The sequence below is a fragment of the Myodes glareolus genome, chromosome 4 (genome assembly GCF_982192425.1).
Source record: "Myodes glareolus chromosome 4, mMyoGla1.1, whole genome shotgun sequence".
Taxonomy (NCBI): Eukaryota; Metazoa; Chordata; class Mammalia; order Rodentia; family Cricetidae; genus Myodes; species Myodes glareolus.
In genome coordinates, this window is record NC_142029.1 from 64,555,729 (window position 1) to 64,571,154 (window position 15,426).

The 15,426-nt window shown below is 45.4% G+C and overlaps 1 protein-coding gene across 1 annotated transcript in view; it reads right to left on the reverse strand.

Moving 5' to 3' along the window:
* The window catches only part of Col6a6 (collagen type VI alpha 6 chain), a 156,636-nt gene that overhangs the window by 56,115 nt on the left and 85,095 nt on the right, over nt 1-15,426 (reverse strand). The window contains exons 16-20 of the mRNA XM_087905507.1: nt 13,799-13,843; nt 13,654-13,707; nt 12,388-12,450; nt 7,340-7,405; nt 5,724-5,777 (exon numbers count right to left, since the gene is read on the reverse strand). Coding sequence (XP_087761633.1) covers nt 5,724-5,777; nt 7,340-7,405; nt 12,388-12,450; nt 13,654-13,707; nt 13,799-13,843 — 282 coding nt within the window. The remainder of the gene's footprint in view (nt 1-5,723; nt 5,778-7,339; nt 7,406-12,387; nt 12,451-13,653; nt 13,708-13,798; nt 13,844-15,426) is intronic.

The window sequence follows — 15,426 nt, forward strand, 5'->3', positions numbered from 1 at the left end:
ACCAGTCAGTTTTAAGAGCAGCCCCCTCCACGTGAAGAATGTTCCTCTACTGCCAGTGCATGAAACGTCAACATTTGTGCCTGTGTAGTAAGCTGTTGTCTTTTTGTGTGTGCTCATTTGCTTGTGTATGTAGATGCACATGTGTGAGTATGCACATGGAGGCCAGAGGACAGCCTCCAGTGGCATTCCTTAGCTGTCATTTACCTTGTGTTTTGAGACAGGGTCTCTCCATTGGCTTGGAGCTCACCGATTAGGCTGGGCTGGCCAGTCAGCATCAGGAGTCTGTTAGCCTGGCTTCTCAGTGCTGATATTACAGGGCGCACCACCATACCTGGCTATGTTCCACGGACTCTGCCTCAGTTCTCAAGCTTGCCTGCAAGCACACCGCCACCTAAGCCATCTCTTCAGCTCTGCTTCCATATGACTTTAAGATCTCGTTTTGAAAGGGCTCAGTGACATAAATCACTATATACCAAAAATGCCTCTCTGGTGTCCTTGCCCCTCCTAAGTAAAAACTTTCCCCTGTCCCTGGTCATGGGGGTTTAGGCCTAATGGAGGAGACAGACTTTAATCTAACAGCCATCAAAGAAAAGGGAACAAACCCAGAAGTGGCCACCTAGCATGGTTGCTGATTTAAGCTACAAAGTCATGGGAGAGGGACCTTGGCAAACAGGAGACGCAGAAAGCAGACAAGGAATTGAGGTGAATGATCTTGCAGCTTTTCCCTTACATTTTCAAATGGTTTGCATAGGAAAGAAAATTGCGGACCAACAGAAGGGTACACTCAAAGGCATACTGGGTTCCGGTCACAACCCAGACGTCCTGACTCTATTTCATAGCAAATTAGAGCAGGCACACCAAGAGAGGAAAGTTCCCTTGGGGTAGCAGAGAAGAAAATGGTGCAAGACAGAGTTCCCAATTCTACGGTCCCCCTGGCCTGGTTTTCTGGGTACCTATGAGGACCCCATTTTCTGTATAGGCATGACTGATTCTGGACAAAGAGTCATCAGGAAGCAAGCAGGGTGTTAATGGCAGACACCCCACGAGTCCTGAATCTTACTGGCAGGCTCATCCCTAATGATGCTGCCCTGGCACACTCTGAGAGGCCTGTAAAGAGGTTCCCAGGAGGATGAATGGAGAAAGCACAACCAAAGCAATCTGGACCAAACTGGAATGAAAGGCTGCTTTGGTGGAGGCCACAGTTGCTTCTCATTACCCCTGGCAGAGAATCTGTTCTAATCCTCAGCAGTCTGGTTCAGAGACAGCCACCCCTCCCATTTCCCACCAGTGCCCCGGGCTGTGCTTCCTGGCCATGGTCCTCCCTCCCTGCTTCTCCTGCCCTTGGTCCAGGCTAGTATCTTGGCCTCCCTCTGATATCATCTTGTTCACCCGACAGGCCTGTCTCCTTTCCCATCAGTGGCCTTCAAGAAGAAGAGGGGTTTCTCTCTTCCTCTTTCTTTCCAGGAAGCGGTACGCAAAGTCTGGGGACATTTCCTGTTGGGGTGTGCTGCTGGAACCCAGGGAACAGAGGTCAAGGCAGAAATTTACATCTTCCCATACATAATGTAGCCCTTCACCACAAGCGATGCTTCAAACAAATGCCAGCGTGCTGGAGTGGAGAGACTTTGCTATGGTTTACCCCTGGTTCTGACTTCCTGCAGAGAGCTCTAGCATTCAGAGTTGCCGGTTCATTGCTGGTGTTCAGTGTTTGCCAAGTGAAGAGAGACGGCCTTGGAGCAGCGGGCATCCATTTTCCTGCATGCCACCCCACTCCCGTTACTGGGCACCCTCCAATCACTTACTTGCCACATTCCCCACCTCTGGCCGCCCTTCAATCATCACCACCACCCTCCACTGCTGGCCACCCTCCAATCACTTGCCATGTTCCCCACCACTGGCCATCACTTACTTGTCAAGCCCCACCCCTGCCACTAATGGCCACCCTCCAATCACTTGTCAATTCAGCAGAATTTTATTGTACTAAGGGTTCCTCAATGTTCTCCATCTTCATCTAGATGCCTATTTTGTGGGTATATGAAGCGCTAGCGATGGAACTGAGAGCTTTGGCCATATTAGACAGGCACTTGGCCACTGAGTTTCACCCTCAACCCAGTACCTACCTATATTTTTATTGTTTTATAAACAGAATTTTTTCTTTAAAGAATAACTTCATTGCAAATATAAAAATAATAAACCCTTATGAATGCTGATCAAACAAAAATGTTAAAATCACTCCAAATCCCCCGTGCAGCAGGGGTCAGAGAGAGGACTCAGAGGGTAGAGCACTTGCTGCTCAAGGGGAGACCCAGATTCGGTTCCCAGCACCCATATGGTAGCTCACCACCCTCTATAACTCCAGTTCCAGGGGATCCGATGTGGCCCGCTTTTCTCACCGCTGAGGGCAGCAGGCAAAGGTACAAATACATTACTACAGGCAAAACGTTTAAACATTTAAAAAATGCCTAGAAAAGAGAAATAATCATTAACTTTTGCTAGCCATGATTCCTGATTTTTCTGACAGAATTCTTCAACAGTAGTGCTTTTATTGAAAAGGGAACCGTGTGATTATGCCATTTTAAACTTTAAGTATTGGGCTGGAGAGTTGGGTCAGCACTGGCTGCCCTCCCAGAAGACTCAGGTTCAGTGCCCAGCACCCACAGGGCTGCTCTCGTTCTAGCGGCTCTCTGCTGCCCCCCACAGGCACTGCATGAAATGGCGCACAGACATACAGACAGACACTTGTATACATAAAAAATAAAACAACCAATAAGAACAATAAAATAAATCTAAAAAATGTAAATATTACATTTAATTTAACTGGAAAAGTGGAAATAAGAACCTGGAGCCTGATAGCAACCGTTCTGCTATGCAGTAGATTTGCCGCTTCCTTCTTGTTATTGCTTTGTTCCCCAAGCTCTTCCAGTGGACACCTTTCATTCTCTATTGTCCTAGCAATTATCGTTTGTTGTTTGTTTTTGTCTTTTGCTTTTTGAGACATGATTTTTTTTTTTTGTAGAGCCCTGGCTGTCCTGGAACTTGCTCTGTAGACCAGGTTGACCTTGAACTCAAGAGATCCACCCACCTCTTCCCTTACTGAAATTAAAGGTGTGTGCCACCAGTGCCTGGGCTGTCCTGGCAATCCTCTAAGCTTTTATTCAGAGCAAAACTTTGGGCTTCATTTCTTTCAGACTTGAACTATTTGCCAGAGTTTCGCTTCCCCTTGAGTAACTCCTCTTCAAATGGGGGAGGGGCTAATTTGTCTTCTGGACGTGATCCTCCTTTCTTTAACCATCTGATTCATTGACAACAAAGATTAATCATCTTTAGGACCCCTGTGGGCTGAAGACCCCTGGAGAGATGTAGTGGTACATGGAGACACTCACTTTGGGGCTAAGGGAATTCTTGTGTTTACATCTTCCTCTAACTTTTGGCATTTAGAAAAATCTTAGACTTGCATGAAGCCCCGAAAGGTGGCAGTTTGCCTGTGTCATAATCTCCACTGACTTCCTGTCTCCTCACTCTTTGCAGCCTCCCTGGCCTCAGTTCTGGTTTCCCCATCCCTTCTGCCTGCTCTGCTCCCTGGGATGTATGGGGCTGACCCCTGCTCCTCTCAGAATCAACAATGAAAATCTGCAGACCTGTGTTCATCAGCTCTTTCTGGGTGGTGACTGTCACCTTGAGAGAAACCTGACCCTGGCTTCAGAGCTGAGTGGCATGTGGACTTCCTCCCTACGGTCCAGGTGCAGAACTAGCTGGGCAGTGTTAGTCCTTGTCTCTGGCTTGAAGGCAGGGTCACCGTTTGTGTGTCCTGATTTTGCTGAGTTGCACAAAAGAGGACCAGTTGAGGCATCCTTGGTTTGTCAGTTGTCAAAAGTCCCTGCTTTGACTCCTGAACAACACAGAGGCACCTGTCTCCAAAGAGGTGGCTCTATTCTTCAGAAGCTGTGCAGTTTGGTGTGGCCTCTGGAGGTCACAATACAGTAAATACACATCCCCTCACACCAGGATTTCCTGGGTGATATTCTTAGCAATGAAAATAATTTGCAGGGGGATGGAAGCCTTCAAGGATGCCCTTCCAGAAAGCCAAGTGGGGAGGACCAACTCCCTCGTCTGCATATGCATTAAAGAAAGCAACATTAGCAAATTGGATTGCTAGCAATCACACTCTGTATGTTTTGAATGTAATCTCCGCCCTTTCGTTTCCTAGCCTTGTGAAGAACATGGGTGTGCTTCCAGATGCAAAAACCCTTTCCTGATGGAGGATAAGAGCTGGTTTCATAAACTGCATCTGCTCAGAAAACACAATGTATCGTAAGCACCATCCACTCAACCAGTTTTCTATTTGTGCTCAATTTGAAGACATTATGTATTTTGAGGGGTCGGGTGAGGGAATTCAAAGGAGGCTGGATAGCTAAACAAAGAATGAGAAAGAAAATGCTGCAAAATGAGACAAAATTGGTCTAATTTAGACTCTAATGCAGGTGTGGAAGCGAATTCCATTAAATAATCTCTTATTGGATAAAGGCCTTCTGTTTGGAATCTTTGTGAACTTTTCTAAGCAGTCATGCATAGAGCGTTTTGAAGTGCGGATTTAAACAAAACCAATAAAATAAACCAAAAGCAAATTAATACCCCCCCCCCCAAGGACTCCACAGTGTGCTGGCTGACTTTTGTCAACATGACACAAATCTGGAAAGATCCGGGAAGAGGGAATTTTAATTGAGCAAATGCTTCCATCAGACTGGCCTGCAGGCACATCTGTGGGGTATTGTCTTGACTTGTGATCTGTGTAGGAGGGTCCAGCTCACTGTGGGTGGCACTACCGCTGGACAAGTGAGATTCAGTTGTGTAAGAAAGCAGGCTGAGTGAGCCAAGAGGAGCAAGCCGGTAAGCAGCATGCCTCCATGACTTCTGCTTCAATTCCTGCCTTGAGCGCCTGTCCTGATGTGCCTCCATGATGGAGCGTGACCTGAGAGCTGTAAGCTGCAACACACCCTTTCCCTCCCCAAGTTGCTGTTGGGGTTCTATCACAGCATCAGAATCCCTAAGTCATCCAACAACCTAGTCTGTAACTCTTGGTTACATGCCTACACCAATCCCTCTCTTCATCTCTTTTTTGATAACTTTTTTGTTATTTCCATTTTTTTTAAATTTTTGAGAATTTCACATGAGGACATTATATTTAACATCATTCCTACCCTTCCATCACACCTTACCCCAAGACATGACAGGAATGTCACACCCTTTAAAATCTCAACATTATGTTGCCTAAACAAGTCCTGCATGTTGACAATAACAGTAGACCCGTCAAAGCAGATGAAGAACTTCAGGCTGTCAATCAATGGCTGTTGAGGTAGGAAGAATCGATTTTCTTCCCAGATTTCTTAATAGACATAAAATTTGGCAGACACTGGAGCTTGGACATCAAGTAACATCACTGGCAACCTCAGTTAACTCATCAAGGAGGCCAAACGTTAGCCACTTTCTCCTGATTGGCCACTTGTTGGTTTTCTTTGTGTGGCAATCTTTCCCTGTGCATGATTTCCCACATATCCAGCACTTTCTTATTCAAGCTTCAGGGACTTTACTAGGCCAGCCCCATCCTGAGATAGCATCCCTGACCCAGTGACTATCCCACCGACTCCCCACAGTCGGCCACTGTCATCACAACTCAAGCTATGGGATCCCAGGTCTAGAAGTTTCTTTCCTTGAGGAGCTCTTACCGTCCTTCTTCTGGAGCCTGGTGTCCCAGGAGAGCCTGGCCAGCCTCTTCTACCCTGTCAGAGGAACAAAAGGATGTGTGACCACAACATTACATCACTGGTGGGGTTCTGACTTAACACCTGCTCATGTAACCAGAAGGGCTCATTCCAGGGACGGAGTCATCTTTCTCTGAAGTGTGAAAGTGTCTTCCATTGGTCTTAAGTCACATCTCTGTGTGTGTCATGGGGAACAGCCGTACAACTCCAATGCCATGGTCTCAGGCACCAACTGCTCATTGTCAGTAATTCATGTTGAGACACAAGTTAGCAAACTCATATCACCCCACTCAATCACCTAGCATAGTATGAATATGGCTGGGAGGCGCTGCTGGTTGGGGCTTTTGTGCATGTGTGAGTATATATGTATGCATTTATGCGGGGTGCATACATATATTCAGGTGTGTACATATATTCATTTGGGTGAGTGTGGAGGTCCAGATATTGACAGAGTGTCTTTCTCAATTGCTTTCCACCTTATTTTTTAGGCAGGGTCTCTAACTGGAGCTGAAGTTCACAGATTCAGCGGTACTATCTGGCAAAAGTGCCCAGGATCTTCTTGCCCAGTGCTAGGATTACAGGTGTATGCCACAACATCCACCTTTTAAAGTGTGTACTGGGGATTTGAACTCAGGTCCTCCTGCTTTCACATGAAGCACTTAGCCAAGTGAGCCATCTTCCCAGACCCCATTTGGGATTTCTACCTTTGGGCTGCTTTTTTGCCTATTCTGTATAGACTAACACCTTCCCATGAATAAAGCCTCAAAATCCCCCCACAGTTCCTTACGCCAACCCTAAGTGCAAAAGTATGGAATAATTTGTTAACCAAGAAAACACAAAAGTAGGCTATTTACTACATTCTACAAGGGAGAAAAATCAAGGTTTTCATCAAGTGGAGCCCTGGCATACAAAGTGGACCACGGACAATGCCTGAGAAAGAAGACAGTACCATCGACTCCTTCCTACCACACCAGGCTCCTTCCCTACTAGGACTTCTCAAGGGAGCCTGCCCATTAAGAGGAGCCAGACACCCATCAGCCACATCATTTTTAAAACCCTAAATAATAGGATAAGGGATTAAATTGTGATCTGTGAGACTGCAGTACAATCCCCAGAGATTTGCCTTGGGGGAGGGGCCACCCACGCCAGCTCTCTCCATCCCATGCTAAGAGCGGCATGTCTTCCTAGCATGTGTGTCCCCTGCATACTGGGGAGGCCAACAACTTAGTGCTAGCCCTTTAAAGACAATCTTTCTATTATATCGACTAGTCCTTCCTATTAAGCCAGAGCTTAGATGTTGGGTGTTCATGAAGGCCTCATGGGTGTGGCTTAGGGCAGCCAGTCATCCCAAATTTAGAAGTTGACAAATATTTTTCATGTCTCACAGCAAGAAATAAGCAGGAGTGAAAGGTTTTTTTTGTTGTTGTTTTTCTTCCTACAATATTTTTTTCTGTACTAAGTATATTCTCTTTGTCCCAATTCCTCCCCAGGTGTTCTCTATTCTACGTCTAAGGCCTTGCACCTCTCAGCCTCTGCAGAGCCACATGCAGCAAGCTGACCACCAATGCCCACATAATTACTTGTCTTCCACGGTCTCCTTTCAAGCCCTTGGGTCCTTGTATGCCATTGTCAAATCCAGGAATCCCCTACAAAGGAGAAAATAAAGAAAAAATGAACAGATTTTTAATGGGTTGCAAATTCATCAAAGAGCAGAAGTGGGTAGAAGTGATAAATGACTTACAAGCATTTGATTTGCCTCCTTGACTTGCTATGAGCAGACTCAGTGTGTATACCCAAGGTAGACACATGGGGAGAAAGCAAGACTTTGCCACAGAAGGCATGACCAAGGGAAGCAAGGCGGCAGGGCTGTGTCCTACCCTAGGGCTGGAGCCAGCCTTTCTCTTAGCTTTTCCATGAGTCCTAGGCAAATCTGCACTTGAGAATTGGTAGGCTTACCTTCTTGTCTTGGAGAGGTTAAATGCTTGTGATGGGTTCATTCCAATTACACACACTCTCTGACCCATGCTGAGGACCACAAGCCTGCCACACTGGATAAGCAGTAACAGTTGCCAGGGAAGGGAGACACTGGGGGAGCTGCCTAGGAGCTGGCAAGGAACTCTAGGGTTGTGGATTTTGTTGAGTCTCCCTCTCTTGCTGGGGTGGCCTTCCAGTGATGCAGGTGCCCCAAAGTCACCCATGCTCCTGTAAATAACCCCTCTCTCATGTTCCCATAAGAAACTCAAATAAATTCACTGGTTCACTAGGCTAGACTTGGATGCAATCATTTCCTTGGTCTGTCATCTGGGTGGGCAGATGTTTGTTGGTGTTGCTCCAGGAAAGGTCTCAGAACACACAATATTCATCCCAATATCCCAGCAGCAACTTGCTGGAAACAGCACCATTGTGGGACACCATCCTTAGCAGGCAAAACCATAAAGCTTTCTAACTTGGGGTGTAGGGACCACAGTCGAACTGTGTACACATAGTGCTGAGATCATCCATTGAGCCAGTCAAGTTAATTGATGCTCCAATAAGCCGAGAAGGAACAGCAATGATGCAGCCCTGCTGAGGGCCAGCTGCGGGGCTGCTCTGCTGACAGCGCCCGAGATTACCTCCAATCAATCAATAAGCAATTTGCGATCACCAACAGGGATGAGGCATTGTTCCAGACACTTAGCAAGCCTTTTTAAAAAGTAGTGTTTGGACCTGGACATAAGTAGGTTATAAGCTAATAGGGAGAAAGAGCGGACCCTGGATTTATGTCATGATTGCAATTACTAAAATGTGCATGCATATTTTATTTAATTCCCCACCCTACCAAAATAGGATCACTTTCTACATTTTCATTTCCTCCTCAAGCTGAAATACGTGTCTCTTAAATCACCAAACATGGACATGCCTAAATCAAACAACTGGAAAGTGGTATTCTGGGGAGGAAGATCTGGATTTATCTAATCACTGATTTATCTTGAGCCAAGTCCTCTGGCAGAGCCTTGCCTGGTCTGGAAACTCTCTATGTAGACCAGGATAGCCTTGAAGTCTGCCTGCTTGTGCCTTTTGAGTGTTGAGAATAAATGGGCATGCAAACATGCCCTGCTCAAGTCTAGAACTTATTCCGCTGAGCACACGAGACCCTTAATTTGAAGGATAACATAAAACGAATTGCACACCAGCAGTTCAGAGCAGAGTCTCCTACCTCTGTGCACAGGCAAGTTGCTCTGCCAGTGTGAGCATAAAGTAATCTCTCTATAATCTATTCAGCTAGAACTAAGAGCCCCATTTGACACAAATTTATGATCAAACACAGGCAATGATGCATTACCAGGTAATGAACTTATCAGTCTCTGTAGATCAGAGAAATGATTTGGTTCAGATTTCTCCTGGTATTATATGAAATTTTAAAAAGTTATCATTAAAGCTGGGTGGGGACACACCTGTAATCATACTACTTGGAAGGTAGAGGTAGGAGAATTCAGTACTGGTTCAAGGCCAACCTTAAATAAACAAACAAACAAAAGCTATGTAGTTAAAATGAAATATCCTAAAATCTTGTTTAAATTTTTTCCCCATCAGGAATTTGTATTACTTGTGCATGCATTCCTGAGAAAAATATGATCATATCTGTGTTCTATTTATTCTGTCAATATTGCTTTTCCTGAATTTTCCTGAAATAGCAATCCACTAAAACCACACACACAAAAGCCCAGAGAATTGTTTGAAATTTGGACTACAGATTTCGAAGCAGGTGAGAAAGGCCTAAGGACAGTGGAACTGACAGTGTGCCACAGAGACTCTGGCGAGATGAACAGTCAGCCATCTTGGAGTCATCCAGCATTGCTTTCATAATTAAAAATCTCTTTTTGGTATTCAATTTCTTTAGAAGAAGAAAATAACCATGTGTTGTGCTTGCCTGGAGGTCAGAGAACAACTGTTTAAGTCAGTTCTCTGCTCCCACCTTCATGTGGTTCTGGGGACTGAACCTGGGTCATCGTTTTTGCATAGCAAGTGCCTTTACCCACTGAGCCATCTAGCCCACCTGATTTGAAAAGTGAGCTGAAGAGATGGTTCAGCGGTTAAGAGCACTGGCTGCTCAAAGGTTCAATTCCCAGCCACCACATGGTGGTTCACAACCATCTGTAATGAGATCTGGTGCCGTCTTGAGGAAGAGACCTGGTTACTAGTCCTCATCAACTTAGACCATTGTAGGCAGAGAATGCTCGTTCATTTCCTGACTGCCTAGACCCGAATAATAGCACAGAAATTATATTAATTACAATATTGTTTGGCCAATAGCTTATGGATACTTCTAGTTAACACTTACATCTTAAATTAACCCGTTCCTATTATTTTATATTTTATCACGAAGTTCATGGTTTACCGGTAAGCTTTCAGGCATCTGTCTTCTTTGACAGCTACATGGCGTCTCTTTGACTCTGTCTTCTTTTCTCCTCTATCTTTGCTTGGAATTACCACCTTGCTCTATTCTGCACTGCTATAGGCCCAAAGCAGCTTCTTTATTAACCAATGGTAATAAAACATATTCATAGCATACAGAGGGGAATCCCACATCAAACCATGAAACCCAATATGGACAAAAATAAAAAAAAATATAGTCACACAGTCAATGGCAGACAATTAAGAGGATATCTGAAAAATATTGTGTATCAATACCTCCAAAGAGCTCACAGTCATTGTATCTAGCTGACTGAAATATCCATGCATTAGAACCATTGTTTCTTGCATGCATAACCATTTGTGAAATGACACCCCCGTTGTTTCCTAAAGCTACATACATGGAATACCTTGAAGTTACCTGAACTTGTCAGGAGATGCTGACAAGAAAATAATGCCATCTTCAAGGAAAAAATTTGTTCTTAAAAACTTTATTATTTTTATTTACTTGTGTGCAAATGTACACACTTTGTGGGCACTTGTGTTCCATAACATGTGTGTGGCCGTCAGAGGACAATTTACTGGAGTCAACTTTCTCCATCTACCAAGAGTGTCCCAGGATTGAACTTGGGGCCTCGGGCTTGATGACAAGCGCCTTTACCCACTCAGCCTTCTCTTACCAGGCCTTCTGCTTCATAAATAGTTATTTTCAATGCATGCCTCACATTCAGTTTTGACACATAGTGCGCCAAAGAGCCAAGAGGATATCAGGCAAATGTTCCATCAATGCCCAGGTCCCCATACCCCTTTTCAGCATCTTTAAAAACAGGTTTTTATAAACTGTGGGTTTTAACCTTGCTCATGTGGTGGGAGCATAGCTCACTACAAGATTTTTGATAAATGTGTGGGAACTGTAAAGATTATGCTCATGTCCATAATACACACCACCATCTAGAAATTCTGTCCCTAAACTATATGCTTGATATAATGTGTATACCAAAGGACATGCAGAAGGATCTTCATGTCAGTACTATATTAGTATAAACAACCCATATAGATCCATATGGATAAATACCTGATACACACTCGAGGCAATACTGCATGGTAGTGAATCAAGTGATCACTACTACGGACAATGCGAACGCATCCCATGGTCACGGAGGAGAGCTAAAGCAGCCAGATGCAGAAGAGTACACACACAATGATCCCAGTCACGCTAAGCTAAGGACCGTGCAGACTGATACCCTGAGCCAGTACAGTGGTGACCCTGGGGAGGGTTGGGGTGACTGGAGCATGCACAAGGAGACTTCTGAGATCTGGGTGTGGTTTATTTCTTTATGTGATGATGACTACACAGGCATCTTCCCATGATCAAGCCCACACTTTTACAGTTGAGTACTATAAGGCTGCATGACATGGCTTGTCAAGAAGCCTCAAAAACATTTTCATTTCTTGAGAAAGTCCTAGGTTCATGGAGGTTCTGGAGAGTCACTGAACTGTGGGCATGGTGATGGCAAGCCCATGGCACCAACTTCCACTGATGCGGTGTGCTCACACACGGATGTGGTGGATGCCTGCTCTGCTGGGTTGGAACCTCACAAGAGCAGGAACCTCACCATCCTGAGATTACCCGATAGAACCCTGGGATTGAGAAAGCGAGGCTGCTAATCTCAAAAGAGACAGAATCTTGGGGAGTAGACAAACAGAGGGGACTTGTTTCTCCCATGCGCTGTATTTTGAGGTGTTTAGGAAAATAACTGAATGGACTAGAATTCCTTCCTCACTCTTTTTTTCCGTTGTTTTGGTTTTGGTTTTTGGTTTGTTTGTCTTGTTTTGTTTTTTGAGACAGGGTTTCTCTGTAGCTTTGGAGCCTGTTCTGGAACTAGCTCTTGTAGACCAGGCTGGCCTCGAACTCACAGAGATTCACCTGCCTCTGCCTCCTGAGTGCTGGGATTAAAAGCATGAGCCACCTCTGCCCAGCTCTTTCCTCACTCTTAAGGACAAGAATGAATAAGAAGAGGACATGGGCAAAGAAACTACTTTTAACATCTTCAGCTAGGACTTCAAGGCTGTAAGCTCAGAAGTATGTCCACGGTGCCTTAAAATGGAACATTTTCCCTTCATGGAAGGGACCCCTAATTATGATATGCAGTCCACTCAGCTCACCCAACCATTACAGTCTTCACAGCCATACAGATCTCACAGCACATGCAGCCCTCACAGCCCACACACTTACTGGATCTCCTCGCAGGCCCTTTGCTCCACGGTCACCAGCAGCCCCTCTCTTGCCTGGACTTCCCTGGAATTAATACAGACCAGAACAAGAACAAGATGGGAGGCTTTTAATAAACTTAATAAGCATAAAGGACTTAGATCTTCTCTGGTTTGAATAATTAAATATTTTTCCATGGAGGTTGTTTTTAATCTGGGAAAAGGAACTACAAATAAGTAACTTGGCATCAGAATGAGCAACTCAGTGTTGACCTCGGTTACTTACTACACTTGTGAACTCTGTGCTCCGAATACCTTGCTTATCACTATTCTACAAAGGATTTTTTTTTTTAAAGATTTTGTTTTAATGAGGCAGCAGAGACTCAAAGTTCATGTCACTTGCTCAGGGCTATCTCGCAACAGCTGAAAAGTGGGTTTCCAGATCAACTGCTCACACCATGAAGACCCAGCAGAAGCCTGAGGGGTGAGTGTCACTGCATCCCAGAAGGAAAGGAGAGCATGGACTCTCTTCAGCTGCCTCACGCCACAGACCCCAGGCAATGTCTCCCCCATGGTCTTAATGTGTTTCTTCTGTGACCCCAATACTTTTTTCCTCCTTGAATCTGGTTCTTTCTCACATAACTGTGAAGTAATACCCAATCATGGTGGGCAAGACACTCTGTCAGTGTGTTTGAGGAGGGCGGTTGTGTTGTTTTATTTATACAGGGGCTCACTATGTCGTCTTGGCTGGCTTGGCACTCACTATGCAGACCAAGCTGGCCTCAAACAGTTCCTGACTCTGCCTCCTGAGGAGTGCTGGGACCAAAGGTATATGCCACCAGCCTGGCCCTTCCCCAATGGTGAGTGCTGGGATCAAAGGTATATGCCACCATGCCTGGCCCTTCCCCAGTGGTGAGTGCTGTCTCACTCCACAGGCAGCAAGGCAAAGGGAAGGCATGCTGCCGTAAGAGACACAAGACCTCAAGACACCACAAGAAGCCTTATGTGTTTCTGGTTGCCCTCTGCAGAAAAGGTATGGCCCATGTGCTAAGAATCACATACACACCATATAGACCTGAGTCAAGGTTGGTCACGTTCTACCATGAACAGCAAAACCCAACAGACACATAAGAAATCAATGTCTACTGTCATATGTGATCAGGTTTCATAATTACTTGTCTTTAAGCAAGCCTGGAGCCAGAGCCAGTAGACATGCTAGGGCACTTTTACTTTATAACCCTTCCTTTCGCCTCGAGTGTAGGGTTCTAGTTTCTGAGTCTTGAATTCCTACCTGAGATCCCTCGTCACCCTTTTCTCCTCTTCTTCCGGAAATCCCACTGTCACCCTAAAAGATGGAAAAGGAAAAGCTCAAATCCTCATCTTCTCTGTGAGAGCCTGCTGAGGAAGGCGCCTGGGGTAGATGGCAACAATGGTACCTGTTCTCCGTTCAATCCGTCAATGCCATTCTCCCCGACTTCTCCCTGCAAAGACAGATGTGGTTAGAATATAGTGCACATCTGCCAGATACCAAACAAAAGCAGCCTCAAAGGTTTTGTGCTGAGCATCAGCCTCCTCGAGAGGGGATGTCTGGGTACTGTCAAAGGTTGCTTTCAGTGATGGAAAACTGTCCTAATAAACAGAGCCTGCAAAGAGAGGCAGAAACAAAACACAAATCAAAACGACTTTGGGTCAGAGTGGCAAATGCCAAAGAAACGGTGGCTGACAAATGCTAGAAGGGATGCAGGGAAAACAGAACCTGCATTCACTGCCAGTGGGACTACGACCTGGTTCAGTCACTATGGAAATCCACATGGAAAATTATCAAAAAGCTAAAAATAAGCCCACCATATAACCCAGCTGTACCACTCCCTAGTCTATGCCCAAAGGACTCAACATCGTCCTCCACAGATACTTGCTCAGCTCTCTGATTGCTCTTTTCACAATAGCTGGGCAATGGAAGCAACCTAAATGTCCTTCAGCCAATGAATTCATTAGGAAACTGTGGTGCAGCTACGCTATGGAATACTATTTGTCTGAAAAAGAGAGCCATGAACTGTGCCGGCAAATGGATGGGACCGAAGAGGTCACACTGAGTGAGGTAACCCGGATCCGGAAAGGCAAATGCTGCATGTTTGCTCTCACTGGAGGCCCTCCGTCCAAGTCTTCATGTGTGAGCACACAACCTGGAGTAACTGCAGAAACCAGGAATGTGAAGCAGAACCATTGCTAGGATAGGGAGGTTGGGGAGCAATAGAGAGGGCATTAGCCGGGTATACGTCATCTGATTAGTTATGTGGGAAAGTGCTCCTCAGGGAGCGGGAGGGGGGAGGGAGAAGATACGGAAGAAGGTGGGAGGAGGGTGAGGAGGAATAGCAGAACTCAAGTGATCTGAGGGGGGAAAATGGAAAGGGGGGGCTCTTTAGGGAGGGGGCAGGAGGAAGGACAGAAGGAGGGAAGTGGGTAAAATAGCAATAAGGATGTCTGATAAATCTATAATGAGTTATTATCTACTTAAAACCCTATAATATATGTAAATTCAGTATATAAATACACATATACAGTTTTAATGAACTTTTCTTATCTGGGCTAACAATGCTTCCTCTAAGAGCCAAAGACCACCTAAGAAAAACCCCAATAACAGATCTGAGAGGCCCTCCTTTGGATTGTTGGCCAGAGCTGTCTAAACAACTCCCAAAACATTCAGCCTATTGTTCTTACTCTTGTTCACTTACCTGCCCCAAAGAGGTGGCAAGTAAATCCCTATTGCTGAAGACACCATGCACTTCAGACCCGGACCCCAGACACCCGGACCTGGAACTGACCTGGCTGCCTCCTCCTTGAAGATCAACTTGCATGGGATCAGAAGGCATCATGCAAGCTTCCAAAGAAGGGAGGCAGCCAGCCGTCTTTCCCAGCTATGAACACCTATGAACCACAATGACCAGCATGGCACTATAATCACAAGGGTACAGTGTGTCATGTACACCTTGGTGGTAACCAACCACTCTCTAACTGGACTTAATAACTGCTCAGCAAGAGCAAAAACATGGTACTCAAAACCTAG